We start from the raw sequence: 18,734 nt of genomic DNA on the forward strand, positions 1-18,734 counted from the left end.
ACCCGTCTTTTGTGATGTTGGATATAGCTTTGTTCCCCTCTTGCAATCTTTCTTTCTTTTTCCTCCTCTCTCCTTTCTCTTCATGTTTTCTTGTAGAAGTGCTTGCATTTGTTTCCTTTACAAAGGACCTGCCGATCTCGACGCTGAACTTTTTACTGCTATTGTTATGGTGCACTGTGCTTTCCCTGGCGCTCTTGCTCTCTCACACACACACACACACACACACACACACACACACACACACACACACATGCACACACACACACACTATCTGACTCTTTCTCTCTATATATGTTATGGAGGGCTGTTAATTCATACAGGACTGTCTGCTGCCAGTGATACCCTAAAAGCAACAAGACAGGTGTACTGTGGTGTGTCTTTGGTTGTGTTCAATAGGGAGAGAGGACCCTTAGCCCTTTAGCACATTGTCAGCCATGTGTGTCACTGTGCACATTTCATTAAGAGCATGGCCGATCAATTAGGAGTAGCTCATTGCAACGTGCAAGTGTGTTTTTCCTAAAGAATAGAGGGAATGTGTCCTGTTGGGTTAGGAGCTTGTTCTGGGATGGCTTTGTTCTCTGTCCGTGTCCTGGCCGGACTGCCACCCTAACAGAATCAGAATACATTTAAAAAGATTAGATTCAAGTGAATTCATGGAATTGGGGAGGATGAATTGCACGCTGCAATATTTGTATGTCTGGGGATAGACGTATGAAAGAACCGTGTAATCCCAGTGATCAGTCAGATCCATCCCAGCTAGTAGCACATCAGCCAGGCTGCCTGTCTGAGAAGCCCTCACTAACTGTGGGCTTGCTTAAAGTTACCTGGTAATTGTATATGCACTTCTGCTTTTATACATTCATATCTTGTTGGCATGTATGAGATGTATTTTTTATTTTATAGCTGACTGGTATGATTGCTTGAATAAAAATGGAAAAGTATCTCCAATCCTATTTTAGTAATCTACTTTAGAAAGTGTTCTAAAAATACAACAGCTAGATATCTATACATGTATGTTTTAATAACATTTTACAGTACAGCTATATATTTTAGGCCCAATATTCCACTCAGCAGTGACAATCTTTTAATTTGCAGGGTCTGTAAGTATTATCATGTGCTTTTGATGAAATTCTTTATTCTTGCTGTCACATCCTCATGTAGTATTCCAGATAGTCATTATTTCAACCCATAACTCTTTCCACGCAAAAATCGAATCAGCCAAATGTGTCTGTCGTTGTAGCTGGATTATGATGAAAAGGCATGTCTGCTGAAAGATTGAGATATATTTATTTATTTTTGTAATTTAGCAGATGCTCTTATCCAGAGCAACTTACTGGAGTAATTAGGGATAAGTGCCTTGCTTAAGGGCATATCAACAGATTGTTCACCTAGTCAGCTTTTTGGATTCAAACCAGCGGCCTTTCAGTTACTGGCCCAACATTCTTAACCACTAAACTACCCGCCGCCCTATGATATGATAGAAAATAATAAATGAAAGTAGTTGAGCAGTATAGATTTTCATGTATAGTGTTTCAAAGCAATACAACCAGAGGAATTCTCAATGGGATGTCATGCAAAAGAGGGAACGGGTAGAATTGTTCTGACAGCCTAAGGATTCACTCACTTGTTTTCAGGAACTCTAGTTTGGGCATTAACCATATCCCGCTCAGAGAGAGAAAAGACAATCTAGTGGACTCATTAACTCCTTAGACGGACTGTTATAATCTCATTTGTTTTACAGAGGTTCTATACAACTCTGCCTTTTAGGTACACTTCAGTGGTAAAGGGTCAAAATAACAAACTTGCTCATCATAATATACAATAACTATACAATACCTACTGAGACATATTTAAGATACCTTTATTAGTATTAACGTTTACATAGTATACTGATTTATTATGAGAACATTATTTTTAACGCTCAAACCTTTCAAATGCAATCTTCCACCTCAATGTGACTCATGTATTCATTTTTATGATTTTCCTCCAAATCATGTTGTTTGGTGCAATGTTGTTAACAACATTCTAACCTACTTTGGTGGTTATTCACTGTAAACACTCTAGCCAATATGGGGTGCATAAATTAAAAAATTAAATTGCAGTCTATAAAACCAGTTTTTATTTTAGATTGACTGACATTATATTTCCGATAGGGAATGTTGAATTTAAGATCATTGTGGCAAGTGTTTCAACAGAAATGTGCAATATAATGATTTTGGATTTCATTGGAAAGGTGGGCACAGTGCACAATACAAATAATGTTAGTGTTAAATTAAGCAAAGCTTTTCTTTGGTGGCTTTAATGATACATGTACACTAGGTGAAGCAGAATGATTTATTTATTTTATTTTGCATCATGTAATATAACATATATATCATGCAGTGGAATACGATCATTAGATACAAATCATTTTGTGTCCCAATGTTGTGTTTCACCCCATTCATGTAACATTTATAAGACAAGCAATTCTAATATAAAAAAATACAACTACAAGGGGTGGTTGGCACTCAAAATACTGTGTTTTACATGTTTTATTTTCTATCACATACGATGTAGAGACAGCGTGCATTTCCTTCTCTTCTGTGATATAGAACAGGTCATATCTGTAAATGTAACATATAACGCCATATTAAATATAGGTTTGACATAATTGTGGTGTTCTATGATATAGGTATTAGATGTATGTGCAGGTAAAATGAAATTAGTCAATTGAACACTTATTACTGCTTTAGCCATGTATAGCAGGAATTACATACAGTAGATGTTTTGACATGCAATGGCTGGCAATATCTCAAACATAAATCAGTTTAAGATCAGCTGTGATCTTTTTCATAAATTGCATTTAAATAGTTTAGATATGTATGTACAGTAACACTCTAGTATACACTTAAGATGTATTTGAATTGATTTAAAATAAAATGTCCAACTATAAAAAAAATATAAAAAATCTTTACAAAGCAGTTAATCCGAAAGTAAAATCATTACGCAAAGGATTAAATACTTTATAATGAAAATAACATTGGACAACAAATTAAAGTCTTTGCTTCCAGCTAATGCAGTGTTGTTCGTTATAGGACATAGTTTGCATTGAGTTTACAGTGTCTAGTCCCTCTGCTTGGTCCGTGGACAGCAGTATTTCCAGCCCCTCGGTGTGGTGTGGTGGTGTGTGTCTCCGGTGCTTGGTTGCTGGGATTACTGGGACGTATGTACACCATGTAATTAGCAGAGCAATGATGTAGAAGCAGTGTAGTATGTTGCTCTATAGATTGACCTGGGGGCCTGAGTGACACTGCCTACGACTGTAGGAATCGGATTGAATCAGTAATCGTTTTTTATTTCAGACAATATGGAGAGGTATGTATAGCCTATTACTGCTTGTTTGAATTGATCACTCAAATACATTTTCCCTAAAAAAGAGCAATAGTAGGTATGAAGTGGCATGTCTCTCTCCACAGCTTCAAGCTTGCTCTATATTTATTCTCCCTTCTCGATTGGGATGATGGATAGTAAGCTACGTATAGTAAGATTGGGATGATGGATAGTAAGCTACGTATAGTAAGATTGGGATGGATAGTAAGCTATGTATTGTAAGATTGGGATGGATAGTAAGCTATGTATTGTAAGATTGGGATGGATAGTAAGCTACGTATAGTAAGATTGGGATGGATAGTAAGCTACGTATAGTAAGATTGGGATGATGGATAGTAAGCTACGTATAGTAAGATTGGGATGATGGATAGTAAGCTACGTATAGTAAGATTGGGATGATGGATCGTAAACTACGTATAGTAAGATTGGGATGGATAGTAAGCTATGTATAGTAAGATTGGGATGATGGATAGTAAACTACGTATAGTAAGATTGGGATGGATAGTAAGCTATGTATTGTAAGATTGGTATGATGGATAGTAAACTACGTATAGTAAGATTGGGATGATGGATAGTAAGCTACGTATAGTAAGATTGGGATGATGGATAGTAAGCTACGTATAGTAAGATTGGGATGATGGATAGTAAGCTACGTATTGTAAGATTGGGATGGATAGTAAGCTACGTAGTGTAATATTGGGATGGATAGTAAGCTACCTATTGTAAGATTGGGATGGATAGTAAGCTACGTATTGTAAGATTGGGATGGATAGTAAGCTACGTATAGTAAGATTGGGATGGATAGTAAGCTGAAATTCACAGAACTTGATTTGTTTAAGTTGAAGTCACTCCTGGTTCAGACAGCAGGAGGTAACATATGGCAGTCAGACAGGCTTATTGTTGCTCTCCTATTGCTCTGGCTGTTTCAGTGCAACTCAGAAATCAGCCAGTGCTGAGGATTGTCAGTTTGAGTTCATCTGGGCTCTCTAGCAAACACACGCTGAGCGGCAGGCAGCTGATTGAGACGGGACTCCTCTCCCTCCCTAAATGTTCCATCAACACCCTCACTGCTCCTCCCAGCCATACTCTACATGTCCATTTTCCATTTAGTAAATGCTTTCTAATGCATTTTCATAAAAAAGCAGTAGTTAGAACACAGCAATGAATTACATTTCAATTTGTTTGACTTCATTTCCAGGTTGCTGCATTAGGCTCAGTAAAATGCCCATCTCTAACATTCTTGTCCCTTCTCTCTTTATTCTTATTAGGTTTCAGAGAACAAGGCGAGGGAATTACATTAGTGTATCTTAAGTTAAAAGCTCTTTGCTCTTTGACCAAGTGTTTCAGTGTTATTGGGTTAATCTGATTTTTGCTGTCTTCATGGAGATGCTATCGCAGGGTATAGGTAGTGGCTGGTAACCAAAGCAGTCCTGCACAGACACCATCCAGATGGGATCAGTTTACGGTAATTTGGTTTCAGAATACATTACCAGAAGAGGCTCCTGGCCGAGAACGGCCACCCCGCTAAGAGCTAGGAGTCTGTGGTCGCTGTGGCCACTGCAGACAGCCAGCTCCAGACGGCCCAGGTGACCACCGCTGTTCCCCGGCCCATTCCAAACCTCCTCTTGCCTCTCTCCCTCTGCACTTAAGGGGAGGTGTCGGGATACGTGCCTTTTAAGAAAAACCTAATGTTTTAAATTCAATTTGTCACCCAATTCTAAATGCATCTCCTTGTACCAACAGGGCTTCGTTGTCCAATTCATTAGGGCGATTACTCAGTCCACTGGCCACACTGGAGCCCTCACATTTCTGGTAAGCCCTGCATATAAGTATAATTTCTTTCACTGTAAACATGTCACTCAGACCAGGCTGTTCAGGGGGGTGGGATGCTGCCCCCGGCCCCCAGGGCGTTAAGGGATGCAGAGTGGATTGACCCTCCCTGCTCTCCATTTTTGTTCTGTGTGTTTGTAATTGTTGGCTACTTGCATCTGCTATTTAAGGGAAGCTCTTCACAGCACTTCACGTACACCTTCACATGCAGTGTCACCCTCCACTCTTCCCCACTCTGGCCCTTCATGCATCCTTATCCCCCAGTTAACTAGGCAGGACAGAATATAAGGACAGAGTATTGAGATTCAAACTCCACACATCTACTTCACCTTCCCTGAACATAGCATCCCGGGGTCCCATTTAACTAGGGCCTCATTGAGATGCTTACTTATTTCTTGTAGAATACATAATAAAGATGATACATTCCTAGACATATGGTATAGAGCATAGTTTTTACTGAACTAGGTGGACTTCAACTTCTGTTTGTTTGATGTTTCTTTGATCATTTTGCTTTTGATTACAGCCTGTTTATGTGAAGTGTGTGTACTGATATAGTTTATCTCAGAAGACCTCGATAATTGTTTGTAACACCCATTGTTAACACTAAAATGACAGCTTTATTTTGGATACCGTGACTCATGCAGTGTTTGGCCTTTCTAGTCTTTTCTGTGATGAGCCACGTGTCACTTTGACCATTTCACAACATTCAACCGCACTAAAACCACCAAACTTCAGCAGTCGTCCCTCCTGATTTTGGCCACGGTAACCTTGGACACCTTCACTGCAGTGTGAGAATGTGTTTAAAAATAACCAGGTCCATTAGTCAAGGAGGATAATGCTAGCCTGGCTACGTGGGCTACTCTCACGCCCTTGTGGCAGCGAAGTGCTATCACTGACACGGTGCGTCAGCACTTCTTTCTGTTGCTCCAACACTGAAAGGCTCCCCTTGATTCACACACGCGCGCACACACACACATAAGGAGGCTCAAATGGAGGACTGTCAGAGAAGTTGTGGAAAAAGTGTAAAAACATAATAACTGCATTCTGAATATTATAATACATTATTAGTCATGAGGTATTATCATGAGAATATACGATTTCAGAGTCCAAGATTTGTTTTTCTAACACATTGGGACAAACAGCTGTAATTACATATGTATTACTAATATTCACTGCACAGTGAATATGTGGTTAGAGTGTGATTATCCAGTTATAGTTTAATCATTGAAGATCTTTCTTTGGTTTGGTGTGTTACTCATCTCGTCTACTGTCTGTTTTCATTCATTCCTCTCTCTGTCTGTATTTGCGTCTGCTTTGCCGCCCGATAGACGCCAGACGGAATGATAATTCTGCAGCTTTTAGATACGCTCTGTCTTAAATGTAATGGAGGGAACATGCTAAGTCCGCTAATTTACACTTGGTAAAAAGCGTGACGTGGAGTGGACGATGCGGGCGTTTATCAGTGAATGTTATTGGTATTGAGCGGCCAGTCGTTTGAAGGTTATGTTTCTGAGCAGTAATTGAAATGCAAAATAACATTAGGATCGATGGTTAGCTCTGTTTATTTATGAAATCAATATTGAAACCGTCCGTCACAATAGCAGCTCTGATTCTTACTGACAGCTTAAGTACGGATGGACTGACTGTACACAGCCTCTGCAGCCCTTCCAGGCCTCCCAGCCATAACAGCTGTTAGCCTGAGAGCCATTTGCCTCCTTGCTCTGCCCTGCCCTACACTGCTCTACTCTGTCCTGTTCTGTCCTGGCCACCCAGGCAGACTGATGGCATGGAGCATTCTAGGAGGTTCTGAAGACATATTGTAGGACAGTCTGAATGACAGCATTGATGAGCTTGGATAAGGATCGACACTAAAGCTACAAGTTCAAGAGTTTCCATTAATACTGGAGTAAATGCAATCCAGTCTTGATGTAAAGGTTGTGACATTGTCGGGTGTGTACATACTCATTGGACCCTCGCTGTTGTTGTGTGCATGTGTCTCTCCCAGAGAGAGAGAACACTAGCACATTCTCCTGGTTAGGTTTGCCTGCCCTGGGGCCAGAACTTCTGAATCACCAACCATTAACATCCTAGCATGCAGGCTAACTGCTACCCACCCTCTGCCTCAGTGTGCAGGGCTAGTTTCACTGTGGTGACTGGGAATATTTATTCATGTGTTTATTTCCTAGGGACCTTGTCAATAGGCTTTGTAGTCGCATTACAAAATGAATGGGAATCTTGTTGTTTGGGGTTTTCGGTAAATTGAAAATGTTTCAATTTTAGAATATTTTTTAGAATATCAGCGGGTCAATGAGAGATTTCTGGGGGGTTCACCCGTGAGTTAGAAATGTGTCACTGACAGTCGTCCGCTGTGATCTTTTTCTGGGGTTTGTCTTTTAGGAAGGTTACGTCCATTTCATTTCTTGTTTTAATTCAATGTCAAAGTTCTATCTTCTCTACGTAAATCAAAGTCCATTAGATGTCCGTTTTGTCCCTCTCTCAGTGCTGTGCTGACCCGTGGCTGTCTCAGTAAACCAGACTGCATTATAATGTCAATCTTTATTCATCATTCTCTCTGGCTGAGAGAAGCCTCTCGGCTTTCATTTCTGGAATGTCATAGCAGGGCCATGGACATACATGATGTCGTAGAGGGTACATTGAGGCTTGGCAGAGGGAACTGCATGTGTTATGGAAGGTGGAAGCTAGTCATGTTGTGGTTTTACATGTTTGTGTTTGACCTTTTTATCATTTCATATTTGTATACCCTGTACCATCAAATGCACACAAAACACAGTGAAATGGTTTAGTTGAGCTGAGGGGTATAAACTGCCAGGTAGGATTCCTCTTTCACTAACACTGCTATGACACCAGACGGTGTCGGCTGCTGAGATGTATGTTTAGATTGCCCCCTGAAGGAGACTCATTAATTCAAAAAATATCCCCAAAGTGTAATTATTCCTGAATGGCATGGTGTTGGATGTCAGCATATAAATCATCCACCCCACCCACCTTTTTATAATCACCACTATTTATGGGGAGTGAGGGGAGGGTCTGGGACATGAGCCTGTAAAGAGCTGGGGACCAGGGAGAGACTAGGGAGAGACCAGGGAGAGACCAGGGGAAGACTAGGGAGAGACTAGGAAGAGACCAGGGAGAGACTAGGGAGAGACCAGGGAGAGACTAGTGAGAGACCAGGGAGAGACTAGGGAGAGACCAGGGAGAGACTAGGGAGAGACTAAGAAAAGACTAGGGAGAGACTAGGGAGAGACGAGGGGGAGACTAGGGAGAGACCAGGGAGAGTCCAGGGAGAGACCAGGGAGAGACTAGGGAGAGACTAGGGAGAGACCAAGGAGAGACCAGGGAGAGACCAGGGAGAGATGAGGGGGAGACCAGGGAGAGACTAGGGAGAGACTATGGAGAGACTAGGGCGAGACCAGGGAGAGACTAGGGAGAGACCAGGGAGAGACTAGGGAGAGACCAGGGAGAGACCAGGGAGAGACTAGGGAGAGACTAGGGAGAGACCAAGGAGAGACTAGGGAGAGACTAGGGAGAGACCAGGGAGAGACCAGGGAGAGACTAGGGAGAGACCAGGGAGAGACTAGGGAGAGACTAGGGAGAGACCAGGGAGAGACCAGGGAGAGACTAGGGAGAGACCAGGGAGAGACTAGGGAGAGACTAGGGAGAGACCAAGGAGAGACTAGGGAGAGACTAGGGAGAGACCAGGGAGAGACTAGGGAGAGACTAGGAAGAGACTAGGGAGAGACTAGGGAGAGACCAGGGAGAGATGAGGGGGAGACCAGGGAGAGACTAGGGAGAGACTAGGGAGAGACCAGGGAGAGACCAGGGAGAGACTAGGGAGAGGCCAGGGAGAGACTAGTGAGAGACCAGGGAGAGACCAGGGAGAGACTAGGGAGAGGGGCCCTGAGTGTCTCTGGAGCGATTTGAAGGGCTTTAACACACCACCCCATAGCCGTGAAATAAAGGCCTGGGGCCGGTTCCATACAGTGGAATAACTAGAGATCATTGGTGTAGGCTGCATCAAAAGAGATTCAGTTATCGCCTCAAAGATGATGAAAACAAACAAACAAAATCAAATTAATTTTGTCCTCACATTTTTATCAGTATGTTCAACATTGGACATTATTTCAGTGTTCCATATTCCACAAAAAAATGTGGAACTCATCCATGTGCTATGTTTATGTGTGAGCCTGTGTAAACATTGACACATTTGATTGCAGTTAAATTATTCTGGACACCTGATAAACCCGTTAGTCTTGCCTTGTGTGTGTATATATATTGTGTGTGTGTGTTTGGCCCTTCCTCTGATGAAGAGGGTAATTTATGGTAGTGGCAGGACGGGCTCTTTGTTTAAAGCAGGTAGAGTTCCCCCCTAAACAAGGACAGCCTATCAGAGGAAGATTAATGAAGTAATTTCATGCATGGCTCCTTGCCTCTGTCCCCCTGTACTCGGAGTCACTGTGTCTCAACCTGTGATTTACATTGGTCTGCCTTAAATAGGCTTAACCCTTTACAATAATATTTCCTCTGGTTGTACGCACACACTGCAGAGTGCATGCAATGACTTTAACCCTATACACACCCTCTGTGTATTATCCATATTTCTAGAAATATATGTGTGTTCTAGTTAGATTTGACATACATGTATAGTTTTCCCTTGCTGGTTATACACTAGTTCTCCTTGGTTCACAGGGTTGTGTCTGTTCTGCTTCCAGAACAGTGTCGTGTGGTATACAGCTGGAGCCAGATCTCTGTGCTTGTGGTTTAGGTCAGGGAATAGAACGACTGGTAAGGCTCAGTTAGGAAAGGGAAAGGGGGATACCTAGTCAGTTGTACGACTGAATGCCTTCAACTGAAATGTGTCTTCTGCATTTAACCCAACCCCTCTGACTCAGAGAGGTGCGGGGGGCTGCCATAATCGACATCCACGTCTTCGGTTAGACATGGTGAAGTGTATGGGATCTGAATTACACAACACTATTTATGATTAGGCATTAGGCATCCACTGCCAACGATTAATGCTCTCGATGACACATTTAATGGTGGCTAATTATTTTGCTGAAAGAGCACCATTAGACTTTCTTCCTATAGTGAGATGTGATGATACAGAATAGCTCCCTGAGCTATTCTACTCTACAGGGAGCTTATCTGCTGTGTATGCAGAGTAGTATGCTCACTCTTTTATTGCCGTAGAACCATGTCTGAACTGGTAACCCACTCCCTAACAGAGTTCTGGCATCTTCATCTGATCTTTCCTACCGTCATTTGTTTTCCGAGGATTCTTAGCCCTTTTCAGAATAGGATCACTCCAGTGTCACTCAGACAGTTTACGTCAGACAAACAGCAGTGCCTGTATCATAAGAGGGCCTGTTTTTCCTGCCAGCATCGTTTCAACAGGAAGAAAAGAGGGGGGATCAATAGATGTGATCTGTGTCTGGGCAGCCAGCACTGTCTTGTGGCTGGCCTGGTGGAGCATGGGGCTCATGTTGTCGTAGTGGGTGAGCTCATGGCTTTATAAAGACTACAGTGACATCGCTGTGGAGCAGCTAAATTTAATCCTCTGTTGGAGACTGAAAAACTGAATTGGCCGGGCCACGGAGCTGCATGGTCCCCGCAGTGGTAACCCTGCACCACCCAGCTCCATCCAGCCCCATCCCCTGGCCTACGGACTATTGATTTGGGGCCCACGCCGCTCTCCATAAGCACGCATAAACAGCCCTGTCTCCCTTCCGCTCTCTCTCTCTCTCTCTCTCTCTCTCTCTCTCTCTCTCTCTCTCTCTCTCTCTCTCTCTCTCTGTCTCTCTATCACACCCTCTTTTTTTGCTTTCTGTTTGTCTGTCTCTCTTACTCCTCTATTGTGTTCTTCTATAGATCAGCACATTATACATATCTGTCAGCTGACGTGTCCGTTAACAAAGAGGGCCCACCCATCCCACCCCCTTTACACATACCCTGCCCCTTCCTCTATCTGTTTAGAGCAGGCCTAATGAATGAGAAAATCCCAAATTAGGAGGTTTTCCCAAACTAAGAATAAAATGGGTCTCTATTGGGTGCAGGGAGTGCCTCTACCTCTATACCAACCACTGCCTCCTTTAACATTTACTATGATGCGTCTCCTCCTCCCTACTTACACACACACCTCCCCATTCCCCTGATGGTCATTAACCTGGACCCAGTTATATAGCAAGACATCCTCCCCCCAAGCTCTGATCCCCCCCATCTCATTTCATTTACATGGCCCCATGTGAATACAGACACCCTCCAGAAACGTCTCCTAAAGAAACGTCTCCTTTGTAAGTATTCCAGTGATTGTAGCCAGTCAGCCTGGTCCTGGTTCCAGTCAGTCAGGCCTCTCTCCCTAAATGAGTCGTCCTCCATGCAGCCGAGAAGTAAGAGGTGACGGTGGCCCCTGGAGGTGAGGTCACCATGGCAGCTGCCAGTGGGCTCTGGATGTGGCGGGAGGCTGAGCGAGACTGAGATGGTCTGTCAGGAGCTAATTGAGTTCCTCCTCCTGCGCTGACTCTGGGCCAGTGGCTTATCAGGGACATCGCCAAGGGGCCTCCAGGCAGATCTGCCCCTACTGGGGCATCTGATATCACCATCACCCCGCCTGTGGATGTCACCCCCCACCCCCACAGTAGGAGCAGAGAGGGGGGGCTGGGGTGAGGTTAGCCAACGCTATCAAACCATGTTTTTGGCATCCCACAGCCAGAAAGTGAATAGTACATTCTAAAATGATCTCATGCCATTGTAAAACTCTGTCAAAGGAAGAATCATTTGAGTACACATTTTACATCTCTCCCCATTTTACATCTCTCCCCATTTTACATCTCTCCCCATTTTTCATCTCTCCCCATTTTTCATCTCTCCCCATTTTACATCTCTCCCCATTTTTCATCTCTCCCCATTTTACATCTCTCCCCATTTTACATCTTTCCCCATTTTACATCTCTCCCCATTTTACATCTCTCCCCATTTTACATCTCTCCCCATTTTACATCTCTCCCCATTTTTCATCTCTCCCCATTTTTCATCTCTCCCCATTTTACATCTCTCCCCATTTTACATCTCTCCCCATTTTTATTATAAACACTCGAGGTGTGTGATGTGCTCATATACAAAGTCAATGCTAATGTGAATAAGAGATACAGTATGTCTGAGTGTCTGTGTCTGTGTTTCACACTTCAGTACGGGCATTAGCACCCTACAGAAGTCAGCATAGAGCTCACAGCAGGAATACTTACAAATTGGCCCAATTAGTTTCTCCAGGCTCTGTCGTGTTCCTGTGACAGTGTGCAGAATGTTCAGGCCGTGTTCAGAATGCTTCTGGCGGCCCAGCCAGGGAAGGGAAGGGAAGCGCTGAGACATGGGGATGAGTGCTCTTTTAGTTCCCTCTCCTTCTGAAGAAGAGGAGCGGAGAGCGGGAGAGGAGCAGAGAGCGGGAGAGGAGATCATTAGGGCAGCTAATCCTGGTCACGGCAGCAGCACTGGAATGATATTAGGGATCTGAAATGCTGTTAGGAGGACCAGCTGGAATCTGATTAAAACCAAACTGCTCAGTGTGCTTTTGTGGGCCCATAACCCACCACTCAGCATGAATGTTGATCCGTACAAAGGGAACAAAAGGAGGAGGAAAATGGAGAGAAAGAGAGATATCTTTCAGCCAAGCAGCATAATGGGAAAGACATTTACTGAACCTGAGAAGAAGACAACTATGGATTTCACAACATACCTGGGTCTTCATCAGTTCCGTCGACCGTTTTATTTTATGTCCTGTCTGGGATACATCCTAATTAGCACCTGGTCCATATGTTGTATTTTTATTAACACAGTTCCTGCTGTCAAATTATTCATGTTCATATTTTATTTGCCATATTAATAATAGTATTTATAGATTTAATTTGAACTTGTCCCATTTGAGAATAAGATTAATATAATATTAATAGAAATGTAAGAAAATATTTGATGAATGTACACTAGGTTCAAATGGTTAGTATTCATTCAATGTCATTAATCAATATAAGCAGCCTTGTTAAAAATATAAGCACAGCGGTAGCATAATGTGTCAATGCGGAATGAGTTAAGGAGATTCTAGCCAGAACATGTATTATAAATGACCACATAGAGCTGGAGGGGAAACAGTTAAGACACTTATGCAATTATGCTAAGTGTCACCCTGGAGGTGACCTTTGAACTGGGGTTAAGCTTACTCTGAATTTGTGAAATAAAAGCTAAATGGAACCATCCCGCATGCTGCCATTTTAAATATATTGCCTTTAATAAGCCGAGTGCATGTGACCTATTATACAGGTGCACAGAGCTATCTAAAACAGAGAACTTAAAGCAGATGAGTAGAGGCTCCTTTCATTCATTTATGTGGATGCAATCCGCATGAGTTATTTAAACAGCGACATTACGTTAAAAAGCATCAAGGGAATGGAGCTTTTTATTTCATTATCTTGTTATTTTCTTGTTTTGCTCTCACTCTCTAAGAGTACATAGAGTCATCTGTTTGAGATATAAATATTTCTTAAAACACAAAGAGAGAAAAAAACCTTCAAACTTCTTTGGCTTTACTTTTACCTCGTTTTTTTGTAGGTATTGTCCAACTTGGTTTTATAGTTACTGTGAGAAATACTGTAAATAGAGTCACATGATACCTAGTAAAAAGTGTGGTTATGGGTTTTATATTATGTACGCTCCCGGAGTGTTCAGCTGAAGGACTTATTCCACAAGGTCAACGGTTTTAACAGGGGCATTTTTTATTATTTATTTTAGCAGTTAACCTTTTTGTGAATTTCCAGAGGTGGTGGGCATCTGGACCTCCAATGAATATACATGACAGGAGGGAGGGAAACCCGGGAATTAGATTTAATTTGACATGCTGACCCCCATCTCCACGGGCCCATGAAGCCAGGGTGAGAAAATAAGGTTGACCCTCTGACCTCTGGGCCTGAACCCTACTGTCACCCACCCTTACAATTAAATCAACCAGAGAGAGAGAGAGACAGCTATCCCGGCTGGCCCGGCCCTTCTCTAGCTGTCCGATGGGGATATAGAAAAGGTCTCTGTCTCACCCTCTCTGCATTCTGAGACGGCCGACCATGTGTCGGATAGATCCTGATGGTGACGTTAGGCATACTGGTAGAGAGTATCCCTTCTCTTCCTGCGCTGCTGATGGGAAACTGACATGTCAACTATGGAAACATTACCATTAGTTGGCAACATATTAATATAACTAATGTACTAAAGCAGAACTTAGGCTGTCTAGCTGCCATCAACCATGAACGCCGATGTCTGCATTTGCATAGCCCTCGCAAGGCTCAATTTCATTAATGTGGGCGAGTGCAGATGACCTTTCACCTTGTCAGTGGTGCCTAATGCAGAGGTGTGTGTGTGAGTGACCCTGCCACGACCCTGATGGGTCACTGTGTCCACACGACCTTTAGAAAGCATAGAGGTTGTCCATCTCTCATAGCGCTCTATCTCCTCAATTCCCTCTTGTTTGTCCAGGAAAAGACCAGGTTAGAAGAATCCTCTTTAAATGTGGTGGCGACAGAAATACATTTGTATGGACAAAGAGCTGTTTTAGGGTTAGTTGCATTATATCGACACAGCTAGAGGTTGCAATTTATTTCAGTCACGGCAGGCAATACATCAGATGAGATGCTGTTATTAACCAGACAGTGAACAAAGTCAATATCCTTCTTTTTTTTTGTTGCCTGCCTGCTGACTCAAGGAGACTGCTCCCGGTATGTTCTCTGTACTCTGGCTCCAGTCTAAAATATGGGTCCCAGGAATGCAGTCCTCCCTGTGTTAGCGTTGACTGTGTTAACAAGTGTGGTCGGTGTTGAGTGTGTTTATTTCACCTGTGTGTTCTCTCTCTCTCATGGCTGGTGGCATGTGGGGCTAATGAAGCTCTTAGTATCCTCCCACCTGGTTGGCTGGTTCATGATGAGGGTTAGGAAACACTGTGGTGAGGATGAGACAGAGGGGAGAGAGAGAGATCAGAATAAAAGAGAGCAGCAGAAGTGTCACTGAATGTGTGCTGATATGGAAGAAGTCCTTCTCTTTGGAATGTGGGAGTGTGAAGTGAATTGCTCTGTGTGAACAGTAGCCTACAGAGTTTTCACACGTAGTCAAATTGTGCAAAGATGTGTTTTCTCTCTATAGCTGTCATGGTATCGTTAGGCAATGTATAGATTTTAGTTTTGTGGGTAGCACCAGTCGATCTGAAACTTTTAATGTCTGTAGTCTAAAAGGCCGTGCTAATGGTCATGTTTCTCTCACCTCTCTCCCCTCTCCTCTCTCCCCTCCCCTCTCTCCCCTTCTCCAGGCTGCTGAATAGAATGGCTGTTGATGACCGGCACCTTCCCTCCAGCTGTGGGTCCTACATCAAGACGGAGCCGTCCAGCCCCTCCTCAGTCATCGACACGGTCAGCCACCACAGCCCAAGCGGCAACTCGGACGCCAGCGGCGGCTATGTCAGCGCCATGAACAGCCACTCCAACGGCCTGGACTCTCCGCCCATGTTTACACCCGGTGGGCTGGGCGCCGGCCCCTGCCGCAAGCGCTACGACGACTGCTCCAGCACCATCATGGAGGACTCACCCATTAAGTGCGAATACATGTTGAACTCCATCCCCAAGAGGCTGTGCCTGGTCTGTGGAGATATAGCCTCTGGGTATCACTATGGCGTGGCCTCTTGTGAGGCCTGCAAAGCCTTCTTTAAAAGGACAATACAAGGTATTTCCCTCCCGCTCCCTACAGACACACAAGGGATCTGCCCTACTACACATGCAGACACTCCATACAGCGTTTTACCCCCCCCTCCTCCTAACACAATCACCTACTGCCCTAAACCACTATCTTGTTGTTAGACAGAACATGCTGAGTTGTTGCATGTAGCTGTGTTCATCTACATTATTTTCCATTTATCTCCCTGGGAAAAGGTATATTTTTCAAGGCCGGTGACTCCAGTTGTGCTGCTATGGATCGCCAGCATTGCTATAACACCCAGGGTAACTTAATAGTGAGGGAAATTACATGCAATGCAGCACAGTATGAGGCAACACATTTCCTCGGGCGCTACATACACAATGGACAGCCACACACAGGACAGGCCACTAGCCAGAGCCGCTCGCAATGACATCATCAGCTGGGGTCAGGCTAGGTAGGGGGCAGTGGTGGTGACATCATCATAAGGGATCAGGTTTGGTGGAGAGTGGTTGTGTTGTGTGCCCAGATGCCTGTGGGGGGTCCAAAGCAGGAGATTGACTATATGTGTGTGTGTGTGTGTGTGTGTGTGTGTGTGTGTGTGTGTGTGTGTGTGTGTGTGTGTGTGTGTGTGTGTGTGTGTGTGTGTGTGTGCGTGCGTGCGTGCGTGCGTGCGTGCGTGCGTGCGTGCGTGCGTGCGTGCGTGCGTGCGTGCGTGCGTGCGTGCGTGCGTGCGTGCGTGCGTGCGTGCGTGCGTGCGTGCACCTATGGAATAGGGTGTGAGTGGTGCAGATCTGCATGGTATGATGTATCACAGGTTCCCATTAGAGAGGCAATGACAGGCCCCCCACTGTGTGTCTTTCTGTGTGCTCTGTCCTACATTAATCATTGGGACCTACGGTACGGAGGGAGATATTATTGAGCCAGGGAAAATCACTGCTGAACATGCACAGCTGCCCCTGCTTAAGTCTGCTTAAGAATCTGAGAAATTAAAAGGAAAAATGCAGGAGGCAAATATTGAAATATTCAGCTACAGTAATGGCATGCAGTAAAGTAAACATATTTATCTTGTAAAGGAGACAAATTAATTATAACTTTTATTTCTTTATTTTGTATAATTGTTTTATACCTCAAATATGTTCTGTAAAAATAATAGTCTGTATGTCTCAATTTACGTCCTTAGCTTCTGGAGAATTGTCCCCAAATGTCCACAGAATTGTCCACAAAATGCCATTATTGTGCCCAGGTTATCGAGTGCAGGCTGTCTAGTAGGTGTTGATTTTGAACACCCCAAATCCTATCAGCTTTAAACAGTCTATGTATCTTTGCAGTCAAACAAAAGCATTAGGCCAAATCCTGCTGTTTACCCATGCTGCCATCAGCTACCCTGTCTATTGATATAAGATGATCATTTTCTCTCAAGTAACATAACTGCGCTTTTGTCCCCTCGCTACAAACCATTGACAGTGACACACAATAGAACAGAAAAGAGCAATCTGGAAAGAAAGAGAAGTCTTAAGTGGAGCAATAGCCTGGTACATGAAAAGAAAAATGGAAAGAGTTCCCTTTTTTTCCCTCCCTCACTTTACATTGTCGATTTGAAATTCCTCTCTTTCTCCTCTTGGAGGGCTGCCTGTAATGGAACTAATCTGCCGTCGTTTGTCCGAGCCACAGGAGTTTTGTCAATAACAATCAGCGTTTGGAAAGTGTAATTAAGGCCGAGGCTTTTCATTAGGAGGAAGGGAGGGGGCTGTCTCCAGGGACTGCAGGGCCAATTAGAAACTCAGGCACGCGTCGCACGCTGGGTAATTTCAGCGAAAGGAGGGAGAAAAAACCCTAGGATTTCTTTAGATTGGAGAGGGACCCGAGCGCTCTTTCAGAGGAGGAGAGGAAAAGCTTAATGGCATAATAATCAGACAGGGGGTACCAGTCCAGGCAGAAGAGGACAGGGACGAGGACCATGGGACATTTTAGATGTGTGTGTGTGAGGAGGAGGGGGTGAAAGCTTCTGAATTAATAAAAACCACACAGGATGACTGAAGGAGGAATAGAGGGAGCAGTAAACAGTGGGACATAAAGCCCTTGGATGAAGAAGAGGTTGCAGTAGATGAGACCTGATTAATTAAAGAAGTAACGAGGCTGTCTATCCAGGGTGGAGGGTGTGAGATGACGTCCCTTAATGAGAACAACACAGAAGATGTGTCTTTTACACACATTCATCACATTGTTTTTAAGCAATAACACTAAAGCTAATGGACTTTTTTCCGTGACATTTTTAACACATAATGAAATTTGAGACGATAGTGACCACACTGTTGACTGTCTGTTGACTATTTTCCAGAAATCTCGGTTTCTCTACCTGGGATTCCTGGATTCATTTAGCATTGCCTACTCTTACTCTTACTCTTACTCTTACTCCTACTATTCTCTCCTTTACTTCCTGATGTTCCACTGCTGTAAAAGAGACCTGCTGCCCCTACCTCTTCAACAGGACAGAATGGCAAATCCATCTTCTGTCACCTAGTCATTCAGTGAAAAGCCCCCTGAACTCTTACATGGAGATAGTTACATTAGTCATTCTCGAGGCCCAAATTAATGTCAACCTAGATCACCATCCATCCCGGACAAACTCCTATTCTCATAGCTCCCTAATCACAGGCCCGTGCCGCACCTCGCGCGCCCTGCCAATCAAAAGCATTGATCTCTTATTGAACCTTATTTTTCTCTCATTTTGAACCCAAGTATAAAATAGCTTGAAAACCAACTGAACTCAGTGGCCCTCTTTTTTATATGAAGTAATAGAC

The 18,734-nt window shown here is 43.7% G+C and overlaps 1 protein-coding gene across 1 annotated transcript in view; it reads left to right on the forward strand.

Annotated features, from left to right (window-relative positions):
• Window positions 1-18,734, forward strand: part of LOC139375224 (steroid hormone receptor ERR2-like) — a 52,024-nt gene that overhangs the window by 447 nt on the left and 32,843 nt on the right. The window contains exons 2-3 of the mRNA XM_071116819.1: window positions 5,113-5,181; window positions 15,551-15,960. Coding sequence (XP_070972920.1) covers window positions 5,113-5,181; window positions 15,551-15,960 — 479 coding nt within the window. The remainder of the gene's footprint in view (window positions 1-5,112; window positions 5,182-15,550; window positions 15,961-18,734) is intronic.

This window comes from Oncorhynchus clarkii, chromosome 19 (genome assembly GCF_045791955.1).
Source record: "Oncorhynchus clarkii lewisi isolate Uvic-CL-2024 chromosome 19, UVic_Ocla_1.0, whole genome shotgun sequence".
In the NCBI taxonomy this organism is placed as follows: Eukaryota; Metazoa; Chordata; class Actinopteri; order Salmoniformes; family Salmonidae; genus Oncorhynchus; species Oncorhynchus clarkii.